The sequence below is a fragment of the Antedon mediterranea genome, chromosome 3 (assembly GCF_964355755.1).
Source record: "Antedon mediterranea chromosome 3, ecAntMedi1.1, whole genome shotgun sequence".
Taxonomy (NCBI): Eukaryota; Metazoa; Echinodermata; class Crinoidea; order Comatulida; family Antedonidae; genus Antedon; species Antedon mediterranea.
Genome location: NC_092672.1, coordinates 3,155,442 through 3,176,077, shown reverse-complemented (window position 1 = coordinate 3,176,077; position 20,636 = coordinate 3,155,442). Strand labels below are relative to the sequence as shown.

At 33.1% G+C, this 20,636-nt stretch overlaps 1 protein-coding gene across 1 annotated transcript; it reads left to right on the top strand.

Annotated features, from left to right (window-relative positions):
• Positions 1 to 180: 180 nt before the first annotated feature.
• On the top strand, positions 181 to 19,236 carry LOC140044535 (myb-binding protein 1A-like protein). Its single transcript, XM_072089090.1, has 33 exons — positions 181 to 329; positions 683 to 790; positions 1,183 to 1,266; positions 1,398 to 1,469; positions 1,557 to 1,667; positions 2,024 to 2,146; positions 2,414 to 2,506; positions 2,999 to 3,110; positions 3,464 to 3,642; positions 3,925 to 4,004; positions 6,081 to 6,144; positions 6,269 to 6,342; positions 6,447 to 6,498; positions 6,598 to 6,826; positions 6,958 to 7,106; positions 7,232 to 7,393; positions 7,512 to 7,575; positions 7,733 to 7,875; positions 8,083 to 8,143; positions 8,318 to 8,355; positions 8,620 to 8,820; positions 9,173 to 9,382; positions 9,595 to 9,711; positions 9,919 to 9,994; positions 13,202 to 13,338; positions 16,014 to 16,084; positions 16,531 to 16,582; positions 16,997 to 17,065; positions 17,170 to 17,220; positions 17,351 to 17,404; positions 17,531 to 17,638; positions 17,736 to 17,854; positions 17,992 to 19,236. Exons 1-33 carry the CDS (start codon positions 198 to 200, stop codon positions 18,059 to 18,061), a joined length of 3,465 nt encoding a protein of 1,154 aa, XP_071945191.1. The 5' UTR covers positions 181 to 197; the 3' UTR covers positions 18,062 to 19,236.
• The last annotated feature ends 1,400 nt before the right edge of the window (positions 19,237 to 20,636 follow it).

Here is a 20,636-nt window from a genome sequence, read left to right as displayed (position 1 = left end):
TAATTTACAAATATTAGTTTTTAAATAAATCGTATTATGTAATTTTTATTTTATGCTTAATAATTTGTTTGTTTGTTTTTTAAATGTATTTGTTTAATCTCATAACTATTCTTTGAATTGTTTATCTAAAAACGAAAACAGATTGAACCATCATGGCTGCGCCCATAACACATGTGTCGTCGTCCAGAAAGGAAACGATGGAACCTTCAGAAAAGCAACATCTAATGAATACCTTTTGGTCTTTGGCTGCTGCTAACGATGAAAAACGAGTCAGTGGGGCTAATACACTGCTAAAAATTCTTCAAAATAAACAAAGCTTACATGATAACGTGAGTAGATGTGGATTGCCGTCGTATTAGGCCTCGCTAAGCACACGTTTTAGTTAGTTTAGATAGTGAATAGCGGCCAACAAGTACTGAGACAAGGGTATAGTATTAGGTCTAGGCCCTATCTAAACTAAAGCTTGGTCTAGTCAACGATAAGACATGAGTAGACTATATAAAGGCTAAATATAAAATAATATAATTGAAATCTAAATTTGTATAGAAAAATAGCTGAAATTGTATTTAATTATATATTTTAAACACAATTTGTTATTTACAAATATAGGCCTATGTCGAACGATTTATTTAAAAACTATTATTTATTGTGAAAAAAATATATGTTTTTTTTTACTTTTCAGGAAGAGACACTTTGTGATGATGTTATATATTCCCTACAGAGATTAGTGAAAGGTTTGGCTTCTTCACGTCAAGGTGCAAGACAGGGCTATGCCACGGCACTTTCAGAGGTATAAATAATTATAAATAAAGAAACTTTGAGTTATTATTCCAACTGTTACAGTATTTCATGACATTTATTTTTCCGAGACTTTTCTATACATACAGTAAATGAGCAATATCTTTAAATAATTTACAATGTTGACACGTTATTAATGTTATTAATGTTATTAATGTGTCAAGAATGCATATACAATGGAATGCCTTGTTGCATTTACTTTATATATATATATATATTGTATGTTATTCTGTACAACCTGAATTCTTCTAGTTTTTTGTTATCTGTACATTGATTTCTTAGATTAAGCTTCTTTTTTTTCTATGAATATATTATGTCATGGTATTCTGAAATAAAAATAAATTAAATTAATTTAGAATTGTTTTTTTTTGCTGTTTTATTTAGCTTCTGACATTGTTACCCATAATCAGCTTAAAAGAAGTGTTTTCTTTGATTAAGAAACATCTGCATTCCAACTCTAGTAAACAGGTAATAACAACAACTCTTATTTTGTAATGTTTGTCAACAAAAATAATAATAATCACAATAACTATTATTAATCAATGTTTTAAAACAATACTAATTTAAGCAATTATGGGATTTTTTTTATTTTTTTTTAGGAAGAGAGGGAGCATATGTTTGGCCAAGTGTTTGCATATATTGCAGTTGTTCAATCAGGCAGATTGCAAGCAGTAAATACCTAATTCTGTTTTATTGTATTGTTTTATTAAGTTATTTTGTGGCAATTTATTAAAATGGTCTTTTTTTTCAATAAACAGGAAGATGGAAAATATACTGTTAATGTTCTAACAAAATTGAAAGGATTTTCTGAAAAGAAAAGTTATCTACAAGATCTTTGTACTCAAGCATCAATGGACCTGATAAATATGGTAAGGCTCTGTCTACACTATCAAACTAGTTTGACAAAATAAGTTTGATGTGCCCAAATATGGTAGTGATATGACCATGATCATGTCTATATATGGGCACATTTTTGTCACATAAAATTTGATAGTGTAGACAGAGCTTAAAACAACAGCCTACACATCACATGTTAAATGTTTAAAAAATCAGCACTATTATACTGTAATTTAAAAAAAAACGAATAATCAAGATGACACAAGAGATAATTGAATAAGTAGACATCTTACTTACTATTTTGCTATCGAGGATAAAAAAAGTTCATATTTTATCATTTACTGTACTAAACTAGTTTTTTTCATACATTTTTCCTTTGTTCATGAAGAGTTCCAAAGAAACATTTAGTGAACACATCTGGCCGTCGATCAAGTCTGATCTCAGTTGTGGCTGGGAAGGGTGCTCTCCTCACATCCTGCAGACGTTGCTAACTTGCCATCGTTGTTTTCCTGTAAGTACCCAGCAAAAATGAGAAAAGGCATAAACAATACATAAAGCTCTGTCTACACTATCAAACTAGTGTGATGTGCCCATATATAGTAGTGATATGCTTAAATATGGTAGCGATACGACATCATCATGTCCATATATAGACATATCACATAAAGTTTGATAGTGTAGACAGAGCTTAATGGTACTGTAGGTTAATTGTTCTTGTAAAAAGATTGCTATTGTCTATCGGTATTGAAATTGTATCTATTTCTTTTGTTATTTATAGGATGTTGTCAAAAGCAAGTTTTTGAAGACTCATTGGGGACATAAAGACATATTGCACCCCGACAATCTAAATCATGTTGTGAAAATCTTCACAGTAAGTACAGCGATATCAACGATTGAGTGACCGAGCGGTTAAGGCAGTGAAATTGTAATTACTTAGCCATAACATTGGCAAGGGTTCAAGGCTCACTCACTCCATAGTTCTGGTGGTAAAGCGAGTCTTCTTGGATAAGGACTATAAACTGTAGATCCAGTGTACACATCTAGCTCATGCGCACTTTAAAGAACCTAGTACATCTTTCGAGACGAGTAGGGGGTTACCCCGGCATACTAGTACACACACAGCCACTGTCACTCACAGCCACTGATCATAACTGGGCTTTCTGAGAGACCAGTCCTTGACTGAAGAGGTCGCCCATAATAAATAATAAGCATATAAATATTTTTAAATGTATTGTTCCTGTTGTATTCCAAAATTGAAAACTTTTATGAGAAATTAATTAGGTCAATGTGGTGTAACATTTTGAAATTTATTTTTTGCTTGTTTTTCATTTTTTAATTAAATAATGATAATGTTGTTGTTCAGGAATCTACTATCATATCTCACCCTAATGTCAACAGTGTTTGTGATGAGGTGTTGAAACTTGTTCTTCAAGATCAGGAAAAGGTTACTGTGTTTTGTCAACAAGTTGTTGATAGTAAGCTTCCTTTTATTCTTGAATACGTCAAGTCACTGCATAACTGTTCTACTCCGCGGCCAATGCGAAATAGAGCAGTCAATATTTCAGCTCATAAAATATTCTCCCTATTCAATTTCACATGAACAAAATATTGATATAAAGTTTGCGGTACACTATGTAGATAGTTCTGAAAAGAAATGTTGAGTTTCTCGACGTTTTGATCAATATGCTTTGATCGTCCTCAGGAGTCAGAATGCAGAAAGTCCAGGAAACTGGGAATAAAAATAGAATGGGACTGGTATGGTGTGAAAACTAAAAACAATAGCAAAACATACATAATTATAAATAAACTCTGTACTGTGTACCTATAGGTGGCCTGCTTCATGCTCGTCAAGAATGCCGCTACCTGGCATTGCAACTCGTTGAGCGCCTCCTACGTGAATGCAGTGCAGAAGAAGTTGATAATGTGTTAAGCCCAGCGGTAGTCAAGATACTGATTAATAGCCTGGCAAACAAACAACATTTTCTGCATGAGGCTAGTAAAAAGTTTGTAAGTGAAATGTGTTTGCCCGAAAGAAGGATAACTAACCCATGATTTATAATTACTTTATAATAAACCTAATATTTGTTTCATCTTTTATTTCGTAAAAAAGAATAGAGTAGATAGAAGAGAGTACAAAATTCTCCATAGCTCAAGAACAAAATTACAAGTGTCTACATTATTATAAATATAAAGAAAAACAAAAAAATAAATCTCTTATTTTATAATTTTTACAACATAGATTTAGAACAATTAACAATTCAAATGTTTTTTTTGTGTGATTTTTTATAGAGTGCAACATTACCATTGGTTGTCAAGGAGATTCAAGATGGTGCCACGCAACTTGAGATTTTAAAATGTCTCATAAGCAAGTTAGTATAAACAGAATCAAATCCGTTTAACTCGGACTTATTCAGACATATTCTGTACTGTTTGTCTGTGAGTGAGTGACCGAGCGGCTATGGTAGTGGAACCGTAATTATGTAACCATAACATCAGCAAAGCTTTGAATCTTGTCTTGCTCCATGGTTCTGGTGGTAGAATGGGTCTTCTTGGATAAGGACTATAAACCATAGGTCTGGTGTACACATTTAGCACTTTAAAAAACCTAGTACATCTTTTGAGATAATTAGGGGGTTACTCCGGTGTACTAGTACATCACAGCCACTGATCATAACTGGGCCCTCTGGGAGACCAGTGGTTGACTGAAGAGGTCACCCAGTATCTATATATAAATTTACGTAAGGGCAAAATTCGGTAAATTGCGCCTTACTTCTAGAATTTTTACTCGATGGTATATAAAGTTGGTTCGTACTTTCGGTACTGATTTTAACCACCTGATGTAACCCTGTTTACTAATTAAATTAAGTTAGATAATTAGTTATTGACGATTAAAACGAATTTAGGTTCAACGATTTGCCCCAAATAGGGGTGTTTTCCGATCGTGGTATACACTGTCTAATGGATGTCCATCTTGAAAAATACCCGCCACAAAAATGCGAGGAGGCTTCGCATTTTCCTATCTCCTCCTACGATAATTGTTTTTAATAGCTGAAAACCGGTTGAACAGTTCGAGTACAGCATCATAATGTTGAAGACAGGCCGATTTTCTTTAAAAAATACTATTTTGATACATTTAATATACGTTTTTACAAATGTATTGATTTGTGATGAATGGAACATTCCAAATTATTTGGTTTAACCATACAGGTATAGATTTAGATTTATGGGCCCCCTTGGAGAATAAACATAAATAGTATTGCAATGCTGTACAATACTGTTAAGGTATTAACCACTTTTGATCGCAATTTGAATCGCAAATTTCTTACTGTGAGTGTTGGTACTGTTAGATGTAATATAAAAATATATACAAATAAACTTTATTACTGTGAGTGTGGGTAGGCCCTACTGTTAGATTATAAACATATAATATACAAATAAACATTCCAAATTATTTGGTTTAACCATAGAGGTATAGATTTAGATTTATGGGCCCCCTTGGAGAATAAACATAAATAGTATTGCAATGCTGTACAATACTGTTAAGGTATTAACCACTTTTGATCCCAATTTGAATCGCAAATTTCTTACTGTGAGTGTTGGTACTGTTAGATGTAATATAAAAATATATACAAATAAACTTTATTACTGTGAGTGTGGGTAGGCCCTACTGTTAGATTATAAACATATAATATACAAATAAATAAACGTTATTACTGACAGTTGCTTCTCAACGTTTGTATTAATAATTTAAAAATATATAAACGTCGTAGTGGTGTATCGTTACATGTACTTTACTATTTCAATCGACTATGACAGTGAGAGTTTTAACAAAGTACCGTATTAAATCGTAAATGTTTTACTGTATTTAGTGGTATATTATTTATAGGCCTATAAAACATTAAAAACAATATTTCGTTACTGAGTGGATAAGAATATATTTTAAAATGTTTCCTCTTTGTACCTATCTTCTTCCCCCATCCCTCAACCCTTAATGTTACATACAAAACACAAATTGGGTTTGTTTAAATGAGTCCAAATAAAAAAATTTGACTCATTTTGTTTCTCTCTCGGAAGTAATTCCCAGGGTGCTAATTTTGGTTGACTACATAAATCATTGTGTATATTTATTCGTTTCTGTAAACGACAATGTATTATAGTCCTGCGGTACGTACATTTGAAATCTCCATTTTTTTCTCGCTGGAAATACTGTGTATTCGAGAACCATCTGTGGGCACGACCTAGATGGTACGCGAGCGAAGCGAGCGTGCCATCTAGTAACTAATAATTATTATAGTCTTGCTTTTGACTACAAGTTTTTCATTTCATTCTTGTAGTAGTCAAAGAGCCCAAAATTAACTAATGTTTATGCTAACCCAGTCAGAATTTACATGTACTATTTTGTTTATTTTATCATAACCTTTTATGTCATTACTTGATCTTCTTAGGTCAGGAAATATACACTTTGATCAAATTACAAAGACGAGATCCGTACATAATTTAATAAACAATGTGAGTATCCCAGTCATATAAAATAATGTTTTTTCTATGTACAGTATATATGTATCTATGTTTGCAGTAGTGATCCATTTTTTTCAGTATTTTTACAATTCTTTGATTTTCCCTTTGTTTTTAGTTGAATCTTAAAGGAGTTAAGTTGTATGTAAAGTTTCTAAAGAACCTATTCATCAATGGTCCAACCCAAGACAGGTAATTTAACAATTTATCAATGTTAAAGCATATATTAATCTAGTAAGACAAATTGCGTTTCCAATTAAAATGTAATATTGTATATTTTCAATTTTTTTCTATAGTTTTGAGAAAGTACCAGATCTAGATTCTACTCGACGATGGGTGTGTCATGAGGTTAGATTGAATATTATTTACATTTTGTATAAATATTTTTAAGTTGTTACAAATTGGATCTTTACTAATGATGTATTTTCATTTGTTTTTACTTGGTAGATGCTGTCGTTAATAAGAAGTCCAGGCATTCCTAAGCAGGAACAATGGGTTTTAGATGTTACTCAGTTCCTGTTTGTTCATGCATATTTTAATATTGAATCAAATGATACAAGTATCCCACAATGCAAACATCTTTTAGCTCATAAGATTGGGAAAGAATTACAGGAGCTCCTGGCCAGCCTGTTTCAAAGTTGCTTGACGTCGCTTAGCAACATGCCTGCCTCACAAGGTATTTTATTTATATTGGTTTATTTTATATATATTGTAATCTAACCACAATTCATTTTGTTATTGCCAAGAGAGTGTGAAATAAAGACCGAAATTCTTATATCATACTATTTATTTATTTTTTGGTTTCAGTGTTGGTTGAAGAAAATGAACCAGGTCAGAATCAAAGGACATTGGGAATGACATCTGGAGGTGACCTCTGGGTCAAGTTGATAGTGCAATACGCCCAACAGTTAGTGACCTCACCACATGTCACCTTTCGCATTGAATTCACTTCTGAAGTAAGACTTTGATGTCAATACAAACACCTTTTTATTTCATCCTACAAAATTTCTAAAGTCATTTTAAACAAACTATTAAATATATAAATGCACAATTTTTAACATGCAGTGATTTCTGTTCATAGATGAAATCAGCATGGGAGAAGATGCTTTCTTCAGTGGCAGATGTAGAATCCAAGATGGAAAGTAAAAGGAACATAACAGCAGGATCGGCCTTCCAGCTCCTCTTTCTTCATGTCGGACTTCAGATATTTATGGAACCAAGCAATGCAGTTGACCTTGTTGAGGTCAGAATTAATTAATAATCAGTGTCTGGTTATTGAAAATATATAATATTATTTATACATAAAATATAATCATGAATTTAATTTTTATATTTCACCTTTTTTTGTTTTGTTTTTATAGGAATTAAGCAATTGTTACAAGAAGGCATTCACCAAACGCCGGTCTGTTGCTAAACAAGTTGATGGTAAAAATAATATACTAATTATTTCTATTTTAAGATCATAATATTTATAAAGCTTACATATCCACAGAAAAGTGAATAGATACTCGTAGACAAACAAATGTACAGTTATTGTAAAGAATAGATGTGTTTATAATTTAATGTTATTTTATTTTTTCAGAACCAGAGTGGGTAGAAGTAGTTGTTGATATTCTGATTGGCCTTCTCTCTAAATCATCTCATCTATTGAGGGCAGTTGTCGACAATACCTTCAAGATGATCTGTTCGCATATGACAAAGAAGGCGTTGTCTCTTTTAGTAGATGTAAGTGTTAGTGGAGGGAGCTTGTTATGTGCTGCCTATGTTTGGATACTTTAGTTTAACCATAACAGCAAAGCTTGCTATTAATGGAGTATAAATTAAAGCTGTTGAAGTCTGCCACTGTGGCATGTTATTTTATATTTTATTTATGAATGTATTGATAACCAGTTTTGTCCTCTCCAAATTCACATTTTATTTCCAATTTTGTAGGTTTTAGATCCATCAAAGAACAAAGAAGAAGAAAGTAATGTGGAATTGGTTAATGATTCAGGTAAAAATAATCTCAATTATGACCTATGACCTATTATGATTTGTATGACCTATGACCTATTGACATCTCACTACAGTCTCTTTCCTTTAGTATATTATATGTTCTTTTAAAAAATTGTTTAACTTCTTCTTTGCTTACATTCCTTATTTTGTATTTCCCTTTTTTTTAATATAGAAGAAGAAGATATCGATGAGGATAAGGAAAATTCACCAGTAAGTTACTTTGCTTTTGTCCTTAAGCTCAGTCTACACTATCAAACCAGTTTGACAAAAAATTGTGATGTGCCCAAATATGGTAGTGATATGCCAAAATATGGAAGTGATATGATGTCATTGTGTCCATATATGGGCACATTAAATTTTTTTTTTCATAAAGTCTGATAGTGTAGACAGAGCTTTAGTTACCAAAGTGAAAATTTGATTGTAGTTATATCTTTTGATAGTATTGTACTGGTAAACAATCTTATTATTTTTCAGAGTAATGGTAACATTAACGAAGAAGATGAGATTGAAGAAGACGGTTCCAAACACGATGATGAAAGTGATGAGGATGATGATGAGGACGATGATGAGGAAGATGATGAGGAGGATGAAGATGATATCGAGATGGTCGATGATGAGTTCAGAGCTCAAATCCGAGATGCTTTAGGAGATGCCGCTGTTCAACCAAGTGATGAGGTACGACTCAATATACTTGTCAGATTTAGATGTTTACAAGAGGAATATTTTTACTATTTAAATAAATATTTTATAGTTGTAAACAATTTTTCGTAATATGTTTGATAAATTAAAGAAATGTGGCTTGTGCATAGATGCAAGAAAGGAGTGAGATATAAGAGGTGCATGGTAGATGCGATACAGTGTACAAAGTCCTTCCATCTTTTTATGTAAATACATACTGTTGCTATATATGTTATATAATCTCCATGTGCAGATTATCTATCTCGATATGTACAGTACACATTATGTTTTTGTAAACAAGCATTTTATCTTAACATAAAGAGTAACTCCGCTATTTATTCGTTCTTAGGAAGATGAGCAGGAGGACGAGGAAGATGATGACATGGATGACGAGACGATGATGAGATTTGATTCAGTCTTAGCAGCGGCATTCAAAGAAAAACTGCAAAAGAAGAAATCCAAAATGGAAGCTGTAACGCTTGTACTACATTTTAAGTTGCGTGTTCTCGATCTTGTAACGATTTTCATCAAACAGCAACCGGAGAACATCCTAGTTGCTGTAAGTTTTATGACAGTAAAAACCATTCAAATGAAATGCAAACACCAATATAGACTTGGCCCAAGTCTGTAATCTTTTTTATGTTAGCCAGTCAGCTTTTTGATTTTTGTCTGAAACAGCTCTGAAACGCCATTTGTGCCAAAATATTTAAATGCCAATATTATTTTGCATGTTTGTAATTCTCCTATCATTTTTCGTTAAATTGGATTTAGGATCTTTTGTTACCGCTAGTCTACATGATACAGACAGCTTCTAGTGATAAAGATCAGGATTTATTAAAAGATAAAGCTGCAAACATATATAAGACTAAACTCTGTCGACCAAAAAAGGTAAGAACACCAATTTTGTTTACAGTAAACCTCTATTATATAGACATGGGGTTCTTCTATATAATATATTATGTTTACAGTAAACCTCTATTATATAGACATGGGGTTCTTCTATATAATATATTATTTTGATAAACACTGCGACTTATTCACACTAAATTACTAAACAGATGATCAAATATTTGAATATTTATTTGTTATTTTTAGTATCCGAAAGTATCAGGTGATGAAAAAGAAGAGTTGCATAAATGCTTAGAAGATATGATGAAAGCCCTAAGGAAAGGTAAACGAATACTATACTACTACATAATCAAAATGTTTTAGTTGACTCTATGAAGATTTACTGTATAGTTGACTCATGAAGATTTACTGTTTAGTTGACTCTATGGAGATATACTGTTTAGTTGACTCTATGATGATATACTGTATAGTTGACTCTATGAAGATTTACTGTATAGTTGACTCTATGAAGATTTACTGTATAGTTGACTCTATGAAGATATACTGTATAGTTGACTCTATGAAGATATACTGTATAGTTGACTCTATGGAGATATACTGTATAGTTGACTCTATGAAGATATACTGTATAGTTGACTCTATGAAGATTTACTGTATAGTTGACTGTATGAAGATATACTGTATAGTTGACTCTATGAAGATTTACTGTATAGTTGACTCTATGAAGATTTACTATATAGTTGACTCTATGAAGATTTACTGTATAGGTGACTCTATGAAGATTTACTGTATAGTTGACTCTATGAAGATATACTGTAGAGTTGACTCTATGAAGATATACTGTATAGTTGACTCTATAAAGATTTACTGTATAGTTGACTCTATAAAGATTTACTGTATAGTTGACTCTATGAAGATTTACTGTTTAGTTGACTCTATGAAGATATACTGTAGAGTTGACTCTATGGAGATATACTGTATAGTTGACTCTATGAAGATATACTGTATAGTTGACTCTATGAAGATTTACTGTATAGTTGACTGTATGAAGATATACTGTATAGTTGACTCTATGAAGATTTACTGTATAGTTGACTCTATGAAGATTTACTGTATAGTTGACTCTATGAAGATTTACTGTATAGTTGACTCTATGAAGATTTACTGTATAGTTGACTCTATGAAGATATACTGTAGAGTTGACTCTATGAAGATATACTGTATAGTTGACTCTATGAAGATTTACTGTTTAGTTGACTGTATGAAGATATACTGTTTAGTTGACTCTATGAAGATTTACTGTTTAGTTGACTCTATGAAGATATACTGTAGAGTTGACTCAATGAAGATATACTGTATAGTTGACTCTATGAAGATATACTGTATAGTTGACTCTATGATGATATACTGTAGAGTTGACTGGGGCGGATCCAGACATTTTTGAGAGGGGGGGTCCGCCGATAAAAAGGGCACATCAGATATTGAGTATTTGAGCCACAGCCCCCCCATGGTGGGGGTTGTGGCGAAGCGAATTTTGTTACAGGACACACTTAGATGGCCGGAAATGGCACTCTCGCACGCAAAATCCATGATAAATGGCACCTTTCTAGTTCGCCGGAAATGACACTTTATTAGCAGGGATAACGATGCAAAATTAAAAGTTGTTATTTTTCAACCAATTTAAACATTATCTGTTGGTATTTTGTTTCAATATTCCAATAAAGAAAGAATTACGAAAATCTGACTTGTAGTTTTCGAAATATAGGGTCTAAAACATTGCCGAAAATGATCGTTTTTAGCCACGAACGTTGTAAACAAATTGCGCCATTTTTCGCTAAAATAATTACATATAATTACGTTTTATAGTAATTTCTTTTATATATCAACATTGGAAATATCAATAAAATATGTTATTAAATGTTTATAAAATATATAGAGTTGTTTATTTAACGGAGTTCGTACAAATTCATTGCTCTAAATTTGTGTAGTACCGTTCAGTACAGAGTGATCACGTGACTTCTTGGTACACGTACGCGAGAGAAAACATTCCGCTGTGGGTGATTCGCGTCCACCAATCAAATAGCCAGAATCCAAAATCATTCAACCGGCCATGAGCTCTGCCGATCGCGGGAAAGCTCAGCTTTGATTGGCTTACGATGACATCATATCACAAAATGGTGGTTTTGTAGTTGAGCCTCACGTAATTTTCACAAATAATTGTTTCAAAAATGAAATAAATGAACCTTCTTTATGGTATGTGTGATTTTTCTTTAAAAGATTTGAATAATAAAGGCTTGATATCGAGAAAAAAACATTTTTTTTGCACTTATAATAAATATTTCTCAAAGAAAAAAGCACATGGCTTGTAGAACTATATTATCTTGGCGTAGGAAGTCAAACAAATCCCAGGTCATGAGAGGCTCAACTACAAGAACAAAGTTGAATAGTGTAGGATGACCGTTCGATGATTTTTGAGTAAACAATCTACCGCGTATGGTCGTACGCGCTAGATAGTACGATATTTTAAATACATTTTTTACATGTTTGGTTGGATGTAATGGAAATAAAAAATAGTTGATCTGATGGAATGATATGTAAATAAACAAATACTCAAAAGAATTATGTTTACAGTTCAATTATTTTCAGAATAATAATACATCAAAATGTGTTTACCAATGGACAAATAATCACGTCAATGACATAGCGCGCATGGTAACGTACGCGGAGTTGAATCGTAAAAAGTTTACATGCGCCCTCTGTAGTATGTGAAACGATCTATTTTTAGAAGTTTAAGTAGAGATCATCACGCGTCACCACCTCTCACGATGCTCTTTGATCGGCCGCCGTAACTTAACATCGCGCTCATTGTGATAAATTTCTGTTTTTATTTTTGGGGTTAGTGTAGCCTACTCTGTGCATACTAATATACACACAAATATGTCACACGAATAAAATATTGAACCTCTAAAAAAAGGGCACCCTTAAAATTTAGGGGGGGTCCGGACCCCGTGGACCCCCCCTCTGGATCCGCCCCAGGTTGACTCAATGAAGATATACTGTATAGTTGACTCTATGAAGATATACTGTATAGTTGACTCTATGAAGATATACTGTATAGGACTCTATGAAGATATACTGTATAGTTGACTCTGATGATATACTGTATAGTTGACTCTATGATGATATACTGTATAGTTGACTCTATGGAGATATACTGTATAGTTGACTCTATGAAGATATACTGTATAGTTGACTCTATGAAGATATACTGTATAGTTGACTCTATGAAGATATACTGTAGAGTTGACTCAATGAAGATATACTGTATAGTTGACTCTGAAGATATACTGTATAGTTGACTCTATGGAGATATACTGTATAGTTGACTCTATGGAGATATACTGTATAGTTGACTCTATGAAGATTTACTGTTTAGTTGACTCTATGAAGATATACTGTAGAGTTGACTCTATGAAGATATACTGTATAACCCTTTGAATGATATATCTGTTATACTTATTCTTTACAGCTTCATCAGTGTTCATAGTATCACTGATTTCTAGTGGTTGTCTGTTTCTTGTGCGTATATTGACATCATCTATTGACCCATCGCCCCTTAAAACTCGGAGACAACGTAAAGATGCCACACAAGAGAAAAATGCTGAGGTAAAGTATATTCTTTTAAATAAAGGCCAATTTATACAGACGAGCGGTTATATTACGGTAAATGGAAAACACCGTAACTTGCCCACATAGAATTTGTATCTATCCAATTTATACAGACGAGCGGTTATATTACGGTAAATGGAAAACACCGTAACTTGCCCACATAGAATTTGTATCTATCCAATTTATACAGACGAGCGGTTATATTGCGGTAAATGGAAAACGCCGTAACTTGCCCACATAGAATTTGTATCTATCCAATTTATACAGACGAGCGGTTATATTACGGTAAATGGAAAACACCGTAACTTGCCCACATAGAATTTGTATCTATCCAATTTATACAGACGAGCGGTTATATTGCGGTAAATGGAAAACGCCGTAACTTGCCCACATAGAATTTGTATCTATCCAATTTATACAGATGAGCGGTTATATTACGGTAAATGGAAAACGCCGTAACTTGCCCACATAGAATTTGTATCTATCCAATTTATACAGACGAGCGGTTATATTACGGTAAATGGAAAACGCCGTAACTTGCCCACATAGAATTTGTATCTATCCAATTTATACAGATGAGCGGTTATATTACGGTAAATGGAAAATGCCGTAACTTGCCCACATAGAATTTGTATCTATCCATCTGTCCGCTCTGCGTTGTGTGTAAATCAGGCCCGTATGCAGCATTTATAATGGGGGGGTGCGAGCGAAGCGAGCAACAATGGCCAGGGGGCCGCCAAGGGCCCCCGGTCAGGGTCCAGGGGCCGAAGGCCCTGGAAAAATTTGCGTTATTTGACGTTCTAAAGACTGATGTAAGACTCTCTGTTGTGGCTTGGGCTAGTTGAACGATGGACACCAGAACTTAACGCTTTCATGATGAGGCCAACTCAGCAGGGGTGGCGCCAGGATCTTCCCGACGCGGGGGGCTACATTCCCCGACGAGGGGGCTATGCGAGCGAAGCGAGCATCACTAGGCTGAGGGCCAGGGGCCGCCAAGGGCCCCCGGTGGGGGTCCAGGGGGCAAAGCCCCCGGAAGCAACGCGTTCTAGCGTCATTTGAGGTCTTTTTAATCAGATTTAGGGTAGCCATTTTTTCCATTTTTTATAATGCATAAATAAAATACTGCGTGCAGAAAAACGATGCGCGATGACGGTTTCAATCCATATTTTTCAATTTAAAAAATAAAAGTTCAAAGAAAATTTTGAAAAATAGAGTTGGAGGTCCCGAAAATTGGACTTATTATACTTCAAAACATGAAAAAAAATATATAAGTCCCTATCATGGGTTGTGACTGAGCTAAGAAATGTTTGAAAAATAGAGATGTTAGGTACGGTCCCGGAAAATGTACTTCTTGTTCTTCGAAATATGACCAGCTTTATTGTTGGGGCTGAGCTAAGAAAATGTTTAAAACTAGAGCTGCAGGTCTTCAAAAAATTGCATTTTATACTTTGGAAACATCAGGCCTAGAGGCTTAAAAAACGCAAGCGTAGACCTTTTTCAGTCGGGGAAAAAAGTTTATTCCTCCCAGGTGTGTGTATGCATGCGTACCATCTGGACTTCCGAGTGGTGAGAAATTCATGACATACAGGATATTGAAAATGTAATAACTATAGCTATAATGTTGGCTAAGCGAAAATGGCATGTTTTTTTGTTTAGTAATGGATGAAAAATTTATTTTAGGTGCCCCACGGTACAGAAGGTTACTTGTAAATTAAAAAATTGGTGAACAAACGAACAATTAACATAATTCGTTTTTGCTGTAGTGTAGCGTACGTCGACGCAGTACACGACGTAACCGTCGGTAAACTTCGCCTGGAAAATAACACATTACACATTTTGGTCCCTGGATGAAACTTGATATCACGCGTCTCGACCCAACGTTGAACGATTCGTACAAAGGGATACCGCCAGACAAGTGCGTACCTAGCTATTGTTTAGTAGTAAGTTAGATCGCTGGCAATAATGAATGCATATAAAGTGCATAATATCACTCTGACGTACTCTCACGGTCAATGAAACGTCGCGGTTTTCTAGGCGCTGAAGCTAGCTACGAAGTGAACGCGAACGCGTTTTACTGTATATTATATTCCCCGACAAAAAGTACACGTGTTCCCTGACGTTAAGTTATCTGTATTTCTCCAGCAAACACTTTCCGCGTACCGCGTACATGAAGCGCTAACCGCTAAGCTATTGCTTGTCGTCACATGATCGACTGCGCATGTTTTACATCGAGTTTGTAGTCAGTTCAGATTCCGTAATTTAATTACCGGTATTTTTTCATTTTATATTAGCATATTTTTGTTTGTATACCATTGATAATGTAAATTTTGTATATATATAATGATATTGTCTTTAGTTAAACAAGACAAGAAAAAATACCAACCGAGGAAATAGTGGACCTTTTGGGACTTGGGGGGGTGCGTCTGCACCCAACGCACCCCCCCTGGATACGGGCCTGTAAATGGTCATAAGGAATAACAAAGATTCTATATTTTTATTAACGTTGCCGCTCGTCTGTGTAAATTGGCCTTAATGTTTTTCAGAATTTATGCTGTATTGTGTTGCAATTCTACTCTAATCTAATAGTGCTTTTAGTGGGTTACAAAACACTATTGTAAAAATATTCACGATCCATTGTTGTATAGACTAATCTTTTTTAATTGTTGATTCAGAATGATTCTTCAGATAAAGAAAGAATTTCAGCCTTGTACAATAAATCACTTTTGGATTTTATGACGTACAGGTAAGATATAAACATTTATATTTTAACTCATCACCAAGATGAGTTAGGCAATTATTTGTGTAAGATGTGTGTAGAAATTATGTGTAACATGCACATTGAAAATAAGATAAGATTTATAAAGCGCACATATCCACCAAGTGCTCAAGGCGCTTTTGAAAACCAAGGAATATACTAACCTTGAAACTAAAAACAACAAAAAAATCGGGAAAAAAAAGGAGAAAAAAAAAGTAGACCAATCAAAAATAATGTGTGCAAAAAGTGAGTATGTTTTATTTTACAATAAATATCAGGCAAGTAATCACCTGTCTCAACCAATTGCTAGTAATGAATTGTTTGTTGTGAGTAATAATTCTCACTTATTTTTCTGAATAAAGGATATCTTGAATTACAAAGTTCATTGTTTTGTTGAAGATTAGTAACATTTTTGACTATTGTTATTTTCTCAGAGCAACTTGTCTACACCCTGTGCTGTTTACAGATCTTATAGAACGATTTCCAGTAAGATAATCAGCTGTTATTGAATCATAGAGCATCTTTTCATGTGTTTTTGTTGTACAACAATGGACCTATAAATTCTAATTTAACAACTATACTAAACTGGTATAATGATGACGGTGGTACGTTGCTACGTTCCCACATGAGGGCGTGGTTGCGGACTGGTCCGTTATAATACAGGGGTGTTCTAGGAACGTTTCACTTTCGTATCTAAAGCCCTCCCTCTGGAGATCACGGGCTATGTGTGTCATGTGTACTATCCTACCATAATGCACAGCCAAAATCTTTGTGCCCTAAGTGCATTGGTAGTTACAATATTATGACATAGTGATGCATGCTATATTATAGTCTGAAAACAATAGATGTATTTATTGTGTTGCACACACAGTGTTTATAATTTATTTATTTGTTGATTAGAATCTTGGATGGTACCTGGCCCCTCAACTTATTCAGTACACAACTGAAAATATTCAGATATATCGTAAGGTAAGACCACAGTTCTATAAGATTTTTTTTTTGTAATTTTGAAAATTAATTTTGATCTAAAGCAGATTTTTCTTTATTTAAAATCTTTTTTTTTAAAATTTCAGAAACAAGCTTGCTTGATGTTGACAAACTTAATCAGTAAACGTCCATATTTGGTATGTATACTTTTTTTTTAGTTTTTGTACTGAAGTAGGAAAGATAATTATTAGTGAATGGTTTCATTAATATAATGAATAATTTTATTATAATGAATAATTTTGATTATTTCATTTTATTTATTTATAGGGAAATGAGGATCCAAAGAAAATCTGTAAACAATTATCTTCAATGATTTCAAAGGTTTGTAATTAAATTAAATATTTTACTTTGATCAGATGTGTTTTATATCGATAAATTGTGTTTATCAATTTTTCAATATAGATATTTTGTATTGATTGGTTTTATGATGTTCTTTGCATTAAACAGGTTGTCGCAAACACACTGGATTCGGAGTCTACATTCAGGCCAAAGTTCATCCTGCAGTTTTTAATGTTGATGAAAGAGTTTGCTGCCCTCAAACAGAGCCTTAATGACGTAATAATTCTCATTTATCTTACGGTATTTAAGTAATAAAAGAAACGCTTGCGCCAAAGTGTCAAATAAATATTCACAATTTGTTTTTCACCGACAGAAAGAAGGATTTGATGTGATTAGGAATTTGTTGCAGAAATTAAAGGACAAAACAGAAATCAAAAGATCGGGTGAACTTTCATCGGCTATTGGTGCTGCCCTCAAAGGAGTAAATAACAGGTAAGATTGTCTCATGATTACTAAAGTATTTTTCTATCATTGCGCAACCTAAGCCTCACACATGACGTTAATACCTTATGTTTGTATGTGCAATATTAGATTCTAAATAAATATTTATTCATTGTTTTGTTTTGTAGGTCATCCAGCAAACGTAAGAGGAGGAAAACAAAACACAGAAAAAGAAGATCTGAAACTGAAAAAGTGTGAAATGTACAGACTTGAACACAGAATTGAACGCAACCATAGACACTACAGTATTGAACACAGAATTGAACACAACCGTAGACACTACAGTATTGAACACCGACTTGAACACAACAATAGACACTACATTATTGAACACATAATTGAACGCAACCATAGACAGTACAGTATTGAACACACAGAATTGAATACAACCATAGACACCACAGTATTGAACACAGACTTGAACACAACAATAGACACTACAGTATTTAACATAGAATTGAACGCAACCGTAGACACTACAGTATTGAACACCGACTTGAACACAACAATAGACACTACATTATTGAACACATAATTGAACGCAACCATAGACAGTACAGTATTGAACACACAGAATTGAATACAACCATAGACACCACAGTATTGAACACAGACTTGAACACAACAATAGACACTACAGTATTTAACATAGAATTGAACGCAACCATAGACACTACAGTATTTAACATAGAATTGAACGCAACCATAGACACTACAGTATTGAACACACAGAATTGATGCAACCATAGACACCACAGTATTGAACACACAGAATTGAATGCAACCATAGACACCACAGTATTGAACACACAGAATTGAATGCAACCATAGACACCACAGTATTGAACACACAGAATTGAATGCAACCATAGACACCACAGTATTGAACACACAGAATTGAATGCAACCATAGACACCACAGTATTGAACACACAGAATTGAACGCAACCATAGACACAAACCAGTCACTGGAATGGAACAAAAGCATCACAGAGAATTGTGATTGATTTACATTTTAAGTATTAAAATTATTACTTTAACCGAATTTACTAGTCATTTTATCTACTGTATCTGCATTTGCTTGCACAGACAAACACTTTTTAACAATGTATTTAAAGTTTGTAAATGTCAAGATGCCACTAAGTGTATACCATTAAATAATAATACATCAATTCAATTAATAATTTTTTCTATTTTCATTTTCAAACTACGAAAAAAATTGCTATTTTATATTTGAAATTTTGTTATTGTTTTTGTTATTTTGCAACTTACAGATGTATAAAAATCAGGATTGATAATTTTGAATATTTTTAAACTATGAAAATATTGTTATTTGAGAGACATTTTAAACTTAGTATATCTACATAATGTTATGAATGAATTTAATTTAATGTTATATCCACACATGATGTATAAACATCATGTGTGATTTATATACTGTAGATAGAAGCATTGGGACAATAAACATTCATATGAACAACTTATTTTTAAGTATCTTTATTTCAGAAAGAAAGAAGTAGATATGTATAAAAATGAATTGTAAAAACAACAGCATTTTAAATGAGCAAAAATGTACATATCGGTGGTACACTGTGATCCGGTTAAGAGGTTTTTTACATTTGTTCATTTCCATAGAGATAATGCATTTCATAACAATTTAGTTGCTATAGATACAGACATGTATAGGATCTCAACTTATGAGACCATACAAACACCAAACATAATAATATACTATATACAGAATCAACTATCTCAAAATGGCATTCCCAGAATTCTATTAGACCATTTTATGTAAACTCCCATCAATTTTAAAAACCAGACAGACAGATAATAATTAGAATCTAGAGTATAACTGCTGTTTATCAAAATTCACGTTACATATATCATCATGCAACATAGAGAGGTATTAATTAGAATCTAGAGTATAGCTATAAATTCATGTTAAATATATCATGCAACACCCCGATAAAACATTTTAAATGTCTTTCAAGGTATTTTATATTAAAATGTTTGGTCCGTAACAAATACATACAAAATATCCAAAAATCAAACAAATTCTGTCTATATTTTTATTAAACATCTGGAGTTGATAAATCGATTATTTATATTGTTTGATAAACATTAGTACAGCAAGTTTTGCATCATCTTGATATTTCAAATTTACTGTTCCAATATCTTTCTTCCCGTAAATGGTTGCTTTACTGCCTCCATAATATATTACGCTATATTTTTGTAATTATCATGATTTTTTAGAATATAATTATGCATTCTAAATTGTAAATAAAAATCAACAGTTCTTAAATATTTATAATATATCAATATTTGTTCTAGATATATCTATATATGTCTATTGCACTATGCAAATTATAATAGCATGAATGTTATGTTTCATTTTTTAGCTGTTTAGCATTTTAAGTTTAGGTGAGGGGAATATAAAAAACCATGAAAAAAAAAAACAAACACACAAAACGAATCCAAAATGAATGTCGTGTTTCCGCTAAATATCAAATATCAACGAAAAATACACCCAAAATGTTTGTGTCGAGCGCATCATCTAATTTCGACTACTTTTGGTGTTGAGTCCGTAATCATTGTTATTATTCCAATACTTCACATCTTAATGTCTTCTTCATTATTAAAATGTTTTAATCTGACTGATTGACAGAAGTCTGTCCCGCTCATGCACGTTGTCACTTTCTGAGGCGCACCCTAAATCCAGTATTGCTTTCATTTTGTAGCTTACATTATACTTCAAAGTAAAGGAATACTCCGT

Bases quoted from the DNA above. Each gene is read 5' to 3' on its own strand.
- LOC140044535 (XM_072089090.1), top strand. From the start codon at position 198: ATGGAACCTTCAGAAAAGCAACATCTAATGAATACCTTTTGGTCTTTG. The intron at 7,107-7,231 runs GTAAGACTTTGA...TTCTGTTCATAG, and splicing joins GCATTGAATTCACTTCTGAA to ATGAAATCAGCATGGGAGAA. The intron at 16,085-16,530 runs GTAAGATATAAA...TTATTTTCTCAG, and splicing joins TTGGATTTTATGACGTACAG to AGCAACTTGTCTACACCCTG.